The 12,459-nt window shown below is 29.8% G+C and overlaps 3 protein-coding genes across 4 annotated transcripts; 2 read left to right on the top strand and 1 right to left on the bottom strand.

Annotated features, from left to right (window-relative positions):
• Positions 1–284: 284 nt before the first annotated feature.
• Positions 285–5,113, bottom strand: LOC115884331 (S-phase kinase-associated protein 2). The gene is made up of 8 exons (XM_030902873.1): positions 4,946–5,113; positions 4,659–4,887; positions 4,471–4,579; positions 4,167–4,390; positions 3,824–4,107; positions 1,180–1,307; positions 958–1,117; positions 285–903 (listed from the first exon to the last, which is right to left on the bottom strand). Exons 1-8 carry the CDS (start codon positions 5,002–5,004, stop codon positions 711–713), a joined length of 1,386 nt encoding a protein of 461 aa, XP_030758733.1. The 5' UTR covers positions 5,005–5,113; the 3' UTR covers positions 285–710.
• A 713-nt stretch (positions 5,114–5,826) lies between these two features.
• Positions 5,827–7,081, top strand: LOC115884335 (protein SCO1 homolog, mitochondrial). Of its 2 annotated transcripts, none has more exons than XM_030902878.1 (5): positions 5,827–5,954; positions 6,017–6,209; positions 6,269–6,466; positions 6,521–6,729; positions 6,806–7,081. In XM_030902878.1, exons 1-5 carry the CDS (start codon positions 5,889–5,891, stop codon positions 6,953–6,955), a joined length of 816 nt encoding a protein of 271 aa, XP_030758738.1. In that variant the 5' UTR covers positions 5,827–5,888; the 3' UTR covers positions 6,956–7,081. The 2 variants fall into 2 exon arrangements, with proteins under 2 accessions (XP_030758738.1, XP_030758739.1); XM_030902879.1 differs by having other exon boundaries at positions 5,832–5,954; positions 6,029–6,209.
• A 39-nt stretch (positions 7,082–7,120) lies between these two features.
• Positions 7,121–11,049, top strand: LOC115884336 (general odorant-binding protein 72-like). The gene is made up of 6 exons (XM_030902881.1): positions 7,121–7,238; positions 7,296–7,371; positions 7,423–7,511; positions 7,619–7,733; positions 10,446–10,516; positions 10,936–11,049. The coding sequence occupies exons 1-6, from the start codon at positions 7,170–7,172 to the stop codon at positions 10,951–10,953; spliced, it is 438 nt and encodes a 145-aa protein (XP_030758741.1). The 5' UTR covers positions 7,121–7,169; the 3' UTR covers positions 10,954–11,049.
• Positions 11,050–12,459: the final 1,410 nt, after the last annotated feature.

Raw genomic sequence — 12,459 nt, 5'->3', positions numbered from 1 at the left:
AATCAAATTTTGAATACGTATAAAACAAAATTACCCACTTAATTTGACCTTATTTTTCTTTCATATATAAACATCTTTAACAATGTCCTTTATTTTTAAACACAATTGTTTCGTCAAAAATATTTGTAATACTCTGCACATTATTGCTTACAAACAATAATATCAAAATAGTTTTACGCTTTGTATTTGTCTTTAAATATTATGGTTGTCTATATGTAAAACAAAATCAACCCACGAGCTAAATAAATTAAAATTAATTTTTAAATTAATGAAAAAAAAAACACTTTAATACAATAAATCCTCGAAAATATATTAAAAAAATGGTATATTTACAATAGAAAATAAAAATAAATAACTCAGACAATCATCCCAAATTAAATTAAGACTGTTTTTTTGAGTCGATTTCTTACCCCAAAATCACAAAAGCACCTTGTACAGTGTGTGCCAAAAAGTTCGCAAGGAACTGGAAATTATTGAGTTTTTAAGAAAATGTTTATGCAGATTTTTTTAGAATACGCAATATCAAAAAAGTTATGAAAATATTTTCTTTTACGTGACATGCAATAAAAATGTTGTCCCACTTGTAGCGAACTTTTTGACACATCCTGTATAAATAAAAAACCAAAAGTACCAAGGGTACTTACATTTCAATACTGAAACTATTAGTTAATGAACCAATAATCTTAATAAGCGTTAAGCGTTCGAAGTTTTTAGTCTCGCACCCTCATATTCCAAATACTCGATCTGCGCATACCCACTGTCGGTCTGGCCACAGAGCTGAATTTAAATTGATTGATCTGCACACTAGGGCCTAAATCGTTTTGAACTTCTTTGAGTTCGTCACCTTCAATATAGCCACCATGTATATCCAAATAAGATAGATTGTTTAGTTTCCTTAATTGTCTGAAATAGGAGCAGAATAAAATGTAATGTTCTTAAAAAATAATAATTTCATACCCCAAAGATTTGTATGGAATAAGGTAACATCTTGAAAGAGCCACAAACGCTAATTCTTCTAATACTGAGATCTGACGTACCGATTCCCCAGTTATTGACGTGCAATCTGACAAATCTAATTCCCTTAATTTTGGACAGCTTGAGACTAATGAAGCTACATCTATAAAAAATATAATTATAGAGGTAATAAGTAATTTTTTAGACTTATATATGAACTCTTACGTTTATCCAACAATAATTTTCTACAGCCTGAAAGATTTAATCTATCCATTGTGGAAGGCAAGTTCTCGCAAATATACTGTATACTATCTGCATTTAAGTAGGTCCATGCAATATTTAGTTCCCTTATTCTAGAACAAAAAGACACCGTGTGAGCAAAAATAAGCTTGAACAGCACAAAAGGTGTCATATTGACTTGAAAATGACGATTCACACTTCCAATCTGACGCCATTTTTTTATAGTATGGTAAACCTACCAATCACACCTCCTAAAGTTATGAGAAAAAAAATAATAGTAGTCGAATATACCGCATGATTGAAAAAAACGGCGTCCAATTGGCTCGGAAATGACGATCGTTGAGAGTCCCTATATAATTTTACATATAAAATGACAGGGATCTTTATAGCCGGAGAGCTGGCGACATATTTAGAGAACATATTTTAGGCAAGTTTAGGCAACTACTAATTTCGCTACTAGCTACTAAATCACAATGGATAAAAAACATTTAACTTGTGTAGTTTGTAAAAAAGTTACTAGTGACAAAGTTATTGTTTTTGATGAAGGCAGACTACAAAAATGCAAAGAATTTTTAAAAGTGCGCCAACAACATGGTTTAAAATTTACAGAAGTGGTTTTACCAGAAAACGTAGTCCCGACAAAAGGGTACCATGTACAGTGCTAAAAAAATAAGTATTCTGGAATTTTATTGTTTTAACAAGTACCATTGTTAATCTTTCTAAATAGATTCAAAAGTAAGTAAAAGTGCTTTACTTTTATGCTTAGGCGTTAAAATGACTTTTTTATATTGTCAATCAGGTCGCAAAAATTAATAATAATATAATATGTCACAAAAGTATAATAATAATTATACTTTTGTGACGTTTGAAAAAAATATATTTTATATTATGCTAATTTTTAAATAATTATTCGTCTTTTAATTCTTTCAGATACTTAAATTAAAAAGTCTTCTTATTGAAAGGACTTCAATCATACATTTTTATTAAAAAATGTTTCTTTTTATTTATTCAATATTAGTTAGTTTTTTTTTAAGTTTTTACGACTCCAAAATGCTGTTACGTCAGCCGCATCGGCTGCAGAGGGGTTTCAATAAACTATCTTCCTCGCGCTTATAGATACTCATAAGACTTTCTTATCGCGCTCATTTAAAATCTTTATTCGCGTCTGGCAAGTATTAAATCCCATTGAATTCGTCTGGCAAGTATTATATCCCATTGAATTCGTCTGGCAATTAACACATATTTTTTAATATCATCTAATAAACACGCTGTAAAAATTTTAGAATGCCTAAAGTATGTTTTCCAGGTATAATAATTAAACATATTTGGAATGGTCGGGTTACACTTTAAACCCGAAAAAAAAGTCTGGCATACTTATTTCTAGGTTAAATAGATGCTAAAATTTAAGATTAAACAAATTTCAAATTGCCTAAAGAATGTTTTTTGGATTTATTTTTTTGCAAATGTTATGGGTTGCGCAGTAGCGAAATACCCCCAACCCCCCCAGCCAGACTTAGGATTCTGGGTTCACCAGTTAATAAACTATACATTTTTAGTTATTCTAGCTTGCCTAAAATATGTTCTCTAAATATGTCGTCAGCTCTTAGGCTATTATTACATAGCCATCGCTGACGCCGTTTTTTTCTCGATTATACGGTAATAATCATTTATTACAAAATGTACACGGTGACCCAGAGTTCCCAAAAATCTCCATACCGAAGAGAACATTTTTCAACAATTTTTATAAAAAGTTTATTTAAAATTTTCATAAATATACAGGGTGATCCAGATATATATTTTGCACAAATGTAGTTTTTTTAAAAGTAATTCTATATATTTTTTTCTTAAAAATCTTTCTGTCTATGAAATTATTTTTAAAATGTGTGCTACCAATACCTGCATGTTTTGTAAAAAAAATGAAATAAAAATTTAAATAAAGATCCTGATTAAGTATAGCTTTTTTATAATATTGGGTCGCCCTGTATATTGAAATTTATTTAAAATTTTGTGAAAATTAATATTTAATTCAGAATAAGGGTAAAAAACTTTCTATTATTTATTTTCAAGAAATTACTTTTCTTGTTAAGAGGATAATTTGTAGATAATTTGTGTTTGTAAACTATTGATGTCTGGAAACTGTTTATTTAATTAAATATTAATTTTTGATACGTTTTTTTTGTCAAATGTTGATAAAGGACATAGGAGTCCACACAACAAGAAATTCAAAGGCCACCGTGACACAGTTTTTTTTCTCGAGCCTTTGGTATATATGCTAATAGCGAATTCTTAAATAAAACTTATAAAAAATACAAGAGAAAATAATTAAAAATAAAAGTAATATCAGTAATATTCTATTCATTTTTGAAAAGACCTTTCAGAAATAAGCTTTTAAAAATTATTTTAGATTGTAATTCAGTAGAGTTAATTTAATTTTTTGCGTTGTCTTTATTTTTTAATTATTTATAATAAGAAAATATTAGATATAGTTTTTACTAAGAATCTTTAATCCAGACAAAATATCTGAGATTTTTAACTCAGGGTTTTTCTTTTATATATTAAAAAAAAATATATGAAGTGTTTCAGTATAAAAAACTGAGACAGTTAATAATAAAAATATTACATCACTTACTGTCTACAATTTGTAAGTAAGTATTTAAGTCCATCCTGCTGCATTCCCGTACACATGGCAAAATTGATCACTTCAATATCTTTATTTCCCGACAAGGCAATCAGCACATCATCATTCACAGGTACATTTTCCAGACTTATTTTTTTCAGTCTTCTACATTTACCAAACAGCATTACTAAACTGTCCAGCGATATATGAGCCATACTTAAATCTAAATAGAGCAATCGAGATCGAAAATCTGGGTGATACGCTTTGCAATCAGGTAAAATTGGCTTATGCATTATCTACAAGATAAAAAAAAAATTAAATATCTTTATATGGATTCAAATAAAAATGCTACTACCTCGGAACGAGCTAGGCGGAGAACGACAACTTGTTTGCTTAAGACTTTACCCAGTTCACCCGGGCCCAAATATTTGTTAGAAACATCCATTCGTGTCCAAAGGCTTTCATCTTGTGTTAGTCTATAGAATCGTCGACAAACCAAAGAAATATCACTTAAATAACTTTTTGGTAGCCATCTAAATATATGTAATATAACTTCATCTGACAACAAGTTAAAATAATCTTAAAAAAAAAAATAATTTCATTTTAAAAGATTTACCATACATAGTAGATACATATCGGTATATTATGTATTTACTTACTCGTTTTATCAGTGGGCCTAATAACAGTTTTATTTAAAAGATTATCCCACTCTCTGCTAGATAACTTATCTAAAGACTCTTTGGTTAATGTTGACTCTAATAAAGATAACTAAAATTTCAGAAGTTATATTAGTAATTTAAGCAAATTTGGCATATTTAATAATACAGTACTATAAAGAGATACTCACCTGTTTGTCCCTAGTGTTCGGAGTCATAGATGCACATGATACATCGATTCCAATTCCTTCGGTTTTATTAAATATAGAATCATCATCGGTGATGACATCCTCAGAATCACAGTCCAATCGACCAATTCCATGATCGTAGATTTCGTGTAAAATTAATTCTCTATTAGTTAAGGTCCATAAATTGCTCTTATTCGAATCATCCAGGGATTCATCAAATCGAGCACGTTTGCTAAATAATGCATTTTTCGTTTGAATATTGAATAAAATATGATAAATAAATAACTTACCGTGCTGGAGAATGATCAACGTTAACATCTACTGGCTGTAAAACACCTTGCCGGGACATTATTTTTTTAAAAAATTGTATATTATATTACATTTCCCTCCAAGAATGAAAAAATCCAATGTACATAGGCAGCAAAATGACAGCTGGTATGTGCCAAAAGGTGCATTTTTCTTCTTTCTTGATTGGTTTTACGGTCCAAGCTGCCAGGAGTATACGGCCAGGTGCATTTTTCTTTTAAAGCCAATATCTGGAAAGAAGAGGTTTATCTCTTCTGTTCAGGGATGGGCATTTTGGCCGGCCTGGTGGTCGAAATGATTGCTCTGCTGTCAAGTGGACGCAAGGTCGCTAGTTCGAATCCAGAGTTTGAGTGTTAAATTTGTGTGTGAGTCTGTATTTGTCTGATTTAGAATTTAAGAAAACGCTCTTTAATAAATTGGAAAACGCTGATAATAATTAATTAAGCTGGCTGAATGCCGAAAGGCAATTGGCCATAAGTAGAAAGGAAGGAAGGACGGACATTTTAAACTGTGATTTTAAAATCTTATTGTTAAATACAAATATTTTACATGTAAAAAAAATATGGTAACCAAAAATATACTGTATGCAGTCGGTTTTTAAGTTTTACAAAAGAAAACTACCTTTATGAATTAGTAGGACATATCTGTATTTCGTAACCGCTCTAGACTGTAATAACTCATGTCTACTTTAGGAATTCTTTACATTTAACAACGTAACAAACGCGTAGACTCTTCCATATTTTTCTGATTTGCATATTATATTTGCAAACAAATAATGTGATCCTACACTTGTACGTGTTAACCTAGCAGCTTAAGGCCATTAAACGGAAAAGAAGAAGAAGAGACGTTAACTCAACTTTTTTGAAAGAAGAATTTTACGACATGACATAACCCATATTTCTATATTTTGATTTAAATATTTAAAAAATGTCTAGAATATCTAGCATATGTAAGAGAATAAGTGATTTAGGAAATTTCCATCAAAATATACAGGTAAATTTTACATTTTTATCTCTTGCTGTACTTCTAAATACTGTATATTTCAAATATTCAAGCCGCGTTTCCAGAGTTTCAAACACCTTCAAGTAAGGCATTGCTCCCTCAAAAATACTCCACAACCTCCCAAAGGTCCCAAAGGCTTAGCTAAAGGTATTGGGCCAATTACATGGAGAAATTTAGCTATTACTTCAGGAATAGGTGCAGGCTTACTTGGATTTATGTGGTATGTAAAGAAAGAAAAAGAAGCAGGTACTCTAATACCATATATGAAAGAGAATCATATCATTGTAAATTATATCAATCCTCAGCTCAGGAGAAGGAAAGAAAACGAATGTTAGGTAAAGCGTCTATAGGGGGGCGTTTTGAACTTGTAGACAGCACAGGACAAGAACGAAAAAGTGAAGAATTTTTAGGGAAATGGTTATTAATATATTTTGGGTTTACCCATTGTCCAGATATATGTCCAGATGAATTAGAAAAAATGTCTGCTGTGATAAATCTTTTAGGTAAAATTTTATGTCTTATCTTCAATTTATAAAGTATAAATCTTTTTTATTTAGATAGTGAAGAAAATATCCCAAAAATACAACCTCTTTTTATATCGGTGGATCCCACAAGAGACAGTCCAGAAATAGTAGGAAAATATTGCAAAGAATTTAGTCCCCGATTGTTAGGGCTGACGGGCACATCAGACCAAGTGGCCCAGGCATGTAAAGCATACAGAGTATACTATAGTGCTGGGCCTAAGGACAAAGACAGTGATTACATAGTGAGTGCTCATAGTTTTCAAGTTTATTAGAAGCAATTATTCAATTATTGGTAATTAACCATGATTACTATTTCAGGTGGATCACACAATAATTATGTATTTTGTAAACCCAGATGGTGAATTTGTCGATTACTATGGGCAAAACAGGACATCCTCTGAAATAGTTACATCAATTAAGATTCACATTTCCAAATATGATTATAATAAAAACAGTTGGTTCTCTTAAAAAAAATCTTAAATTGTTACCTGCCATTTCCTTTTATTATTGTTTTGTGAACCGTTTGTTGGCAATTAAAAGCATTTAATTTTGTAGCCTTGATAAAATAAATCAGTATTTATCTCCATTCATAAATTATTTTTTAGTGTTAATAGCCCTGCTTCCTCTGTTATAAATACATGTCCCTTAACATCTTTTGCCAGTTTCAAGATAACTTTAGTACATGGATACAACCATGAGATTAGTGTTACTTGCTGTTTTAGCTATATTAGTTCACGATGGAACCTGTGCAGTATGTAGAATGTAACTGAAAAATTAACTAAACTGAAAAATGTAACAAAATTTTTAGATGTCAGATGCTCAAGTAAAAGCCACTATGAAACTCCTGAAAAATACTTGCATGTCGAAAAGCAAAGCAACAGAAGGTAAGTTTTAAATTATTTTTAATAATTTTGTAAAACAAATAACAATTCTAGAGCAAATAAATGCTATGCACGATGGAGACTGGAACCAAGACAAGCATGGCAAATGTTATCTGCAATGTATCTTGGCTATGAATAAATTTGTGAGTATAAAAATTTTAATTTTGGAGAAAGATGAAACTGCAAACTTTTGATTAAAACAATTGTTTGGAAAGCAGATCAAAACTTTCGATTTTTTCATCTATTTTAGCAAAAGGCTGATAATACATTAGACTGGGAGGCGGGTGTTAAAATGATGGAAGCCCAAGCACCACCAAGTTTTCGCGATCATGCCATTACCACTTTGAAACATTGTAAAGATGCAGGTAATTTATAGAGCATATCGTCAGTGAAACGTGATAACCTGCTAACTCCAATTTTTACATTAATAAGTTTTTTATACCATTAGAAAGAGAAAAAAATACTCTATAAATAGGGAAAGCAAATACATTTTTTCCCATTAAAGAAAATTTGCTATTTTAACTCAATAAAATCTGCTAACTCCCAATGATCGGAAATAGCCACCGAAATGCTGCTATGTCCGTAATTTCCGTTACAATCACGCTAAAGCAATCACACGGTTTCTTATTCGTAAGTTTCTTTTGTAAGTACGTCGATCCAGGGTCGAACTAGGCCAAAGGGACCCGGGTGGCAATGTAAGGTCCACGCCGTGTGGATTTTTTTGCGTATTTTTTCGCCTTACGGTTTAGTAAATTTTTCCCTATTATATACAGGGTGAGTCTTAAATAAATGCAAATATTTTTAGGGGTAGTATATTTCGACCCAAGAAACACGATGATGAGGTTTTTTGCGCGATTTTTTTTCTTTTTTGAAAATTTGGAATTTAAAAAAAAAATTTGGAATTTTTTTTAATTTTTAGTTTAAAAACATATTTTGTTTGTAATATGGCAACATAGGTAGTAGATTAAATTTACTAGAAAGAAAATCTAATGATTCTCAAAATTATAGCAAAAATTGGAAATTTTAAAAGAAATAACTCAGTTCTTTTGGATTTATTTGAAAAAACGGTAAAGAGAAAATATTATGCTTCTTTTATCGAGATTTACCAGCCCTAAAAATATTTGCACTTATTTAAGACTCACCCTGTATAGAAATCAAGGAACTACCCTAATGCAAGGTAAACCAATGCAATGCAAATGCCATAATGCAATGCAAAAGCAAATATTGTTAAGAATAAATAATGAACTATAAAGGTGGCCCACGAAGGCTGGGGCCCCCCTAATAGTTATATATATATAATATAGCCAGTCCGACCCTGCGTCGATCCGTTCTGTAAATACCCCGTATTTCAAACCGTAAAGGGTAAGGGGAAAAACGAAATTCTCTATATACGAGCAATTCATTGGCGTTTAAATAACATTATTTTGTTGTACAAGAATTTCCATAATATCTAATCAGTTTTATTTTTTTCATCGTTTTTCCACGTAAATGATACATAATCTTTATAAAAATTAAAAAATAAGGAGAAAAGTAATAAAAATTTAATAAAATCACGCACTGTTTTTCAAGCTCGGTCTACTACAGTTATATAAAAATTAGGACAAGCATGGAAGGATTCTACCATATCTTCTAAAAATTATAAGTTTAATTTTTAAATTATTTTCATATTCATTAAGTCCAAAATGCTGCTACTTCAGTTCTTTAAAAATTTATTCGTTTTTGGACTTGTATGTTTTGCTTCTAGACCGACGATATTCTAAATATATAGTTATGAATATCATATTTTTTAAATTTAATTCATTATTTCTAAATCTGTTTGGGTAATATTCAATTCCATTTTCAAAATTTCAAACAATAAAGGTTGCTATCTCCAGAAGTATATTTTTATTTCTTATTTCTGCAAGACGAATATCTGCTATCTCCCTATTGTGTCTGAAAAAAATTATGTAACACGAAATATTGAGTTTTATTGTTCCCCAGCAAATAAAATTCTCATTTTATCATATTGACGCATGAAAATACTTCCTACATGTGTACATATTTTTTTGTACCGTTTTTTTGCTCTCCTGTAAAATTAGAAATAATGGAGTTAGCAGTTTATCACATTTCACCGACGATATTTAAAATGTTTATATTTATTTACAAAGCATTGCTATAATTTTTCATTCCCTAACATAATTTTTGATAGTCAATTTTTCCTGGTACAAAAAATATTCTATTTATTTTAAAACAACCGAAGCGTCAAGGTGCAATCCATTTAAAAAAATGACCTAATGACATATTAATAGTGGACCCTAATATCTACATAAAAATAGTCCCAAACTGCAGCAAAAGTCACCTATTGCTATATAAAATTTACTACAAATTACGTTACTGCAGCAAAATCCGTCTTATCCACTTATATTTGCTTTTTATTGCCATTATTGTTTCACATCCCGCATGTTTTCATAAGTTTTTCCACAAGTATAATATTACTACTGATGTCTTATCCATTTTAAATTAATTCAAAAAAAATAATTAAATTCTTAGCTAATTTTAATAAAATAGCATATCTATCCGGATAAGGCAGGTTTTGTTACAGTATGATGGGAGTCTTGGGCTAGGTCTTGGATTTTCTCATCACTATTAATAGTTATATGCCCGGTTATTGTCGGACTTTACTATAGTTATAACTCCTCACATGATATTTAAAATTCTATTGGTATGTCCGCCATATTTAGTTTTCAAAATCTCTCATCCTCTTATCACACCTAGGATCCGACAATTTTACATTTCTGCGTATCTCTCTCTATCACTTGCGAAAAATAAGTTAACAAACTCTATCTTTGTCATAAAATACAGACCACGGATTGTGAATGGCCAGGTCGGTAAAAATGTCTGATACATTTAAAAAAAAATAAAAAAAAAGTTGGCAAAAAACTGATACATTTTATAAAAAAATCGTTTTAGATTGCATCAGTATGTGTGGGGCTTCAATAACATTAGCCTGTCTAAATACAAGGTTGTGGATGTTAGATTATAATAAATAATGAACATCTTTTATAATATAAAATATAATTCTAACATCAATATTTCAGCGCAAACTTTAAACGACAAATGTACAGCCGCTTATGAAATTGCCAAATGTGTATATGATTATGATCCTGAGGTAAGCTACATATGTATATAAATTTATGATTCAGTATTTCCTTATACAGCGAGTGTCAAAAAGTTCACAAATGGGAAAATATTATTGAGCTTTTGAAAAAATTTTACTGCACAATTTTTTTTTATTTTAACAACATAAGTAATGTGTCAAATATACTGGCAATTTACAAAAATGCTCTTTGAATATGAAAATCAAAAAAGGCAAGTGAAAAATTGTCCATAATTGGAATTTACATAACTATGCCAATTTTTATAAATTCACAGAACCTTAAAAACATTCGCATGTAATTTTTTGGAAAGTTTTGCGATAGCTCAATTTTTTCCCATTTGTTACTGACTTTGTAGCTCACACTGTATAATCTACATATTTAATGGCTAAACTCGGTAATCTTTTATATGTAATAATATCTTTCTTTTTAGAAATACTACTGGCCTTAATGAAACACCCAATACTATTTATGAATAAATGCTTGAAAACAAACTGTGACCACCTAGAATATTATGAATATCGCTAATAAAGAATATTATTTTATCTATAGTTTTTCTTATTTCTTATTAATTTTTAAAAATAACAAATCTGTGCCTCTTTTAAATACAGGGTTGTTCACCACATACGACACGGAGTACTCTAGCTAAACGATTAGATTTTTACAAATTGTAAGTTTTGGGTTCGTTGAAGGACTTTTAGAGCTACAATTTAAAAATAATTTCACAAGATACAGAGTGTCCCAAATGAATAAAAATATAGTTGTATTTTTTTTAATGGAACACCCTGTATATTCTATTTTTAGATTCTACGATTGAAATAAAGGTAAATTTTATTAAGATTTATCACACTTAAACCTTACCGTTTTTGAAATATTTTCAATTTTGTGAAATTGCAGTAAAAAATATAAGGCTTCATTTCTCGAAGTAGTATCAAAGTTTTTAATACTAAACTTTACTAAAGATTATTTATTGATCAGATATTGTGTTGCAATAATAAAAATTATACTACCCTATACAGAGTGTCCAAAAATTTATATTAAATTATTACTAGATTTAAACAGCAATAACTTATTTAATTTAAATGGAACATCCTGTATATTTTAGGTGAATCAAATGCACAATTTAATTATCTATCAAATTGTGTTATATCATTTTTTACCTATCCCTTCAAATTTTCTTAGAAAATGCATTTATTTAGACCTCATTTATCACTATACCCATGGAATATTGACATTTTAGATTTTTTTAAAGCAACATATGTACAAAATATACAGGTGGTAAAAATAATAATATTGCTTATAATATTTGTTTACAAAATGAAAACTATTTAAATCTTTGTAAAAGAGTATACCCTGTTCTGTGGTATACCTATTAAATATACCAACATTATTTCCGCTCAAAAATTTGTTAATTACATACTACTTAATTATTTTAATTAATAAATTATTCTAAATAAATGTGGATTTGACTCAGATATCAATATAATAATAAGTTATTAAAATGAACGTGTCTGTTATAAAAAAAAATTGGCGCCGGGAGGCACGTATAGCCGCCCATACTAAAAATATGTTAATAAAAAGTTGGTAGGCAATTCTTTTAGTTTCAAAGTAAAGGAATTTTTCCAAATTTTTTTTTATCTCAAAAACTGCGACTTTGACTGATTTTGATGTTATTACAAATTTTGTTGCAAATATTATTGCTAATCTTAAATTGAAAACCGCTTTTCGCTAGATACTGTAATTTTGGAGTGACGATTTTTTTAAATTTTTAACCCCCTCCCATACCCTCTTACCAACCCCCCACCCCCACCAAAAACTAATGGCCAGATTCTCGGGTGCCACAGTATTTTTGTGCCAAATTTGGTTAAAATCGGTTTAGCGGTTTTTGAGTTAATGTTACAGACAGACAGACAGACACCATGAAAATATTTTGTGTTTAGGTCATTTATGACCCAAA

Source organism: Sitophilus oryzae, unplaced genomic scaffold, assembly GCF_002938485.1.
Source record: "Sitophilus oryzae breed Bouriz unplaced genomic scaffold, Soryzae_2.0 scaffold_227_pilon_pilon, whole genome shotgun sequence".
In the NCBI taxonomy this organism is placed as follows: Eukaryota; Metazoa; Arthropoda; class Insecta; order Coleoptera; family Curculionidae; genus Sitophilus; species Sitophilus oryzae.
This window is presented reverse-complemented; position numbering and strand designations above follow the sequence as displayed.

What these genes read in the sequence shown, in the direction of transcription:
- LOC115884331 (XM_030902873.1), bottom strand. Translation starts at nt 5,004, where the DNA reads ATGTCCCGGCAAGGTGTTTTACAGCCAGTAGATGTTAACGTTGATCAT. An exon ending in TCCGCCTAGCTCGTTCCGAG is followed by an intron (nt 4,108 to 4,166) that starts GTAGTAGCATTT and finishes TTTATCTTGTAG; the next exon opens with ATAATGCATAAGCCAATTTT. An exon ending in TTACTTACAAATTGTAGACA is followed by an intron (nt 1,308 to 3,823) that starts GTAAGTGATGTA and finishes TTTTTGTTCTAG; the next exon opens with AATAAGGGAACTAAATATTG.
- LOC115884335 (XM_030902878.1), top strand. Translation starts at nt 5,889, where the DNA reads ATGTCTAGAATATCTAGCATATGTAAGAGAATAAGTGATTTAGGAAAT. An exon ending in ATTTCCATCAAAATATACAG is followed by an intron (nt 5,955 to 6,016) that starts GTAAATTTTACA and finishes CAAATATTCAAG; the next exon opens with CCGCGTTTCCAGAGTTTCAA. An exon ending in TGCTGTGATAAATCTTTTAG is followed by an intron (nt 6,467 to 6,520) that starts GTAAAATTTTAT and finishes TTTTTTATTTAG; the next exon opens with ATAGTGAAGAAAATATCCCA.
- LOC115884336 (XM_030902881.1), top strand. Translation starts at nt 7,170, where the DNA reads ATGGATACAACCATGAGATTAGTGTTACTTGCTGTTTTAGCTATATTA. An exon ending in GAAAAGCAAAGCAACAGAAG is followed by an intron (nt 7,372 to 7,422) that starts GTAAGTTTTAAA and finishes TAACAATTCTAG; the next exon opens with AGCAAATAAATGCTATGCAC. An exon ending in TCTTGGCTATGAATAAATTT is followed by an intron (nt 7,512 to 7,618) that starts GTGAGTATAAAA and finishes CATCTATTTTAG; the next exon opens with CAAAAGGCTGATAATACATT.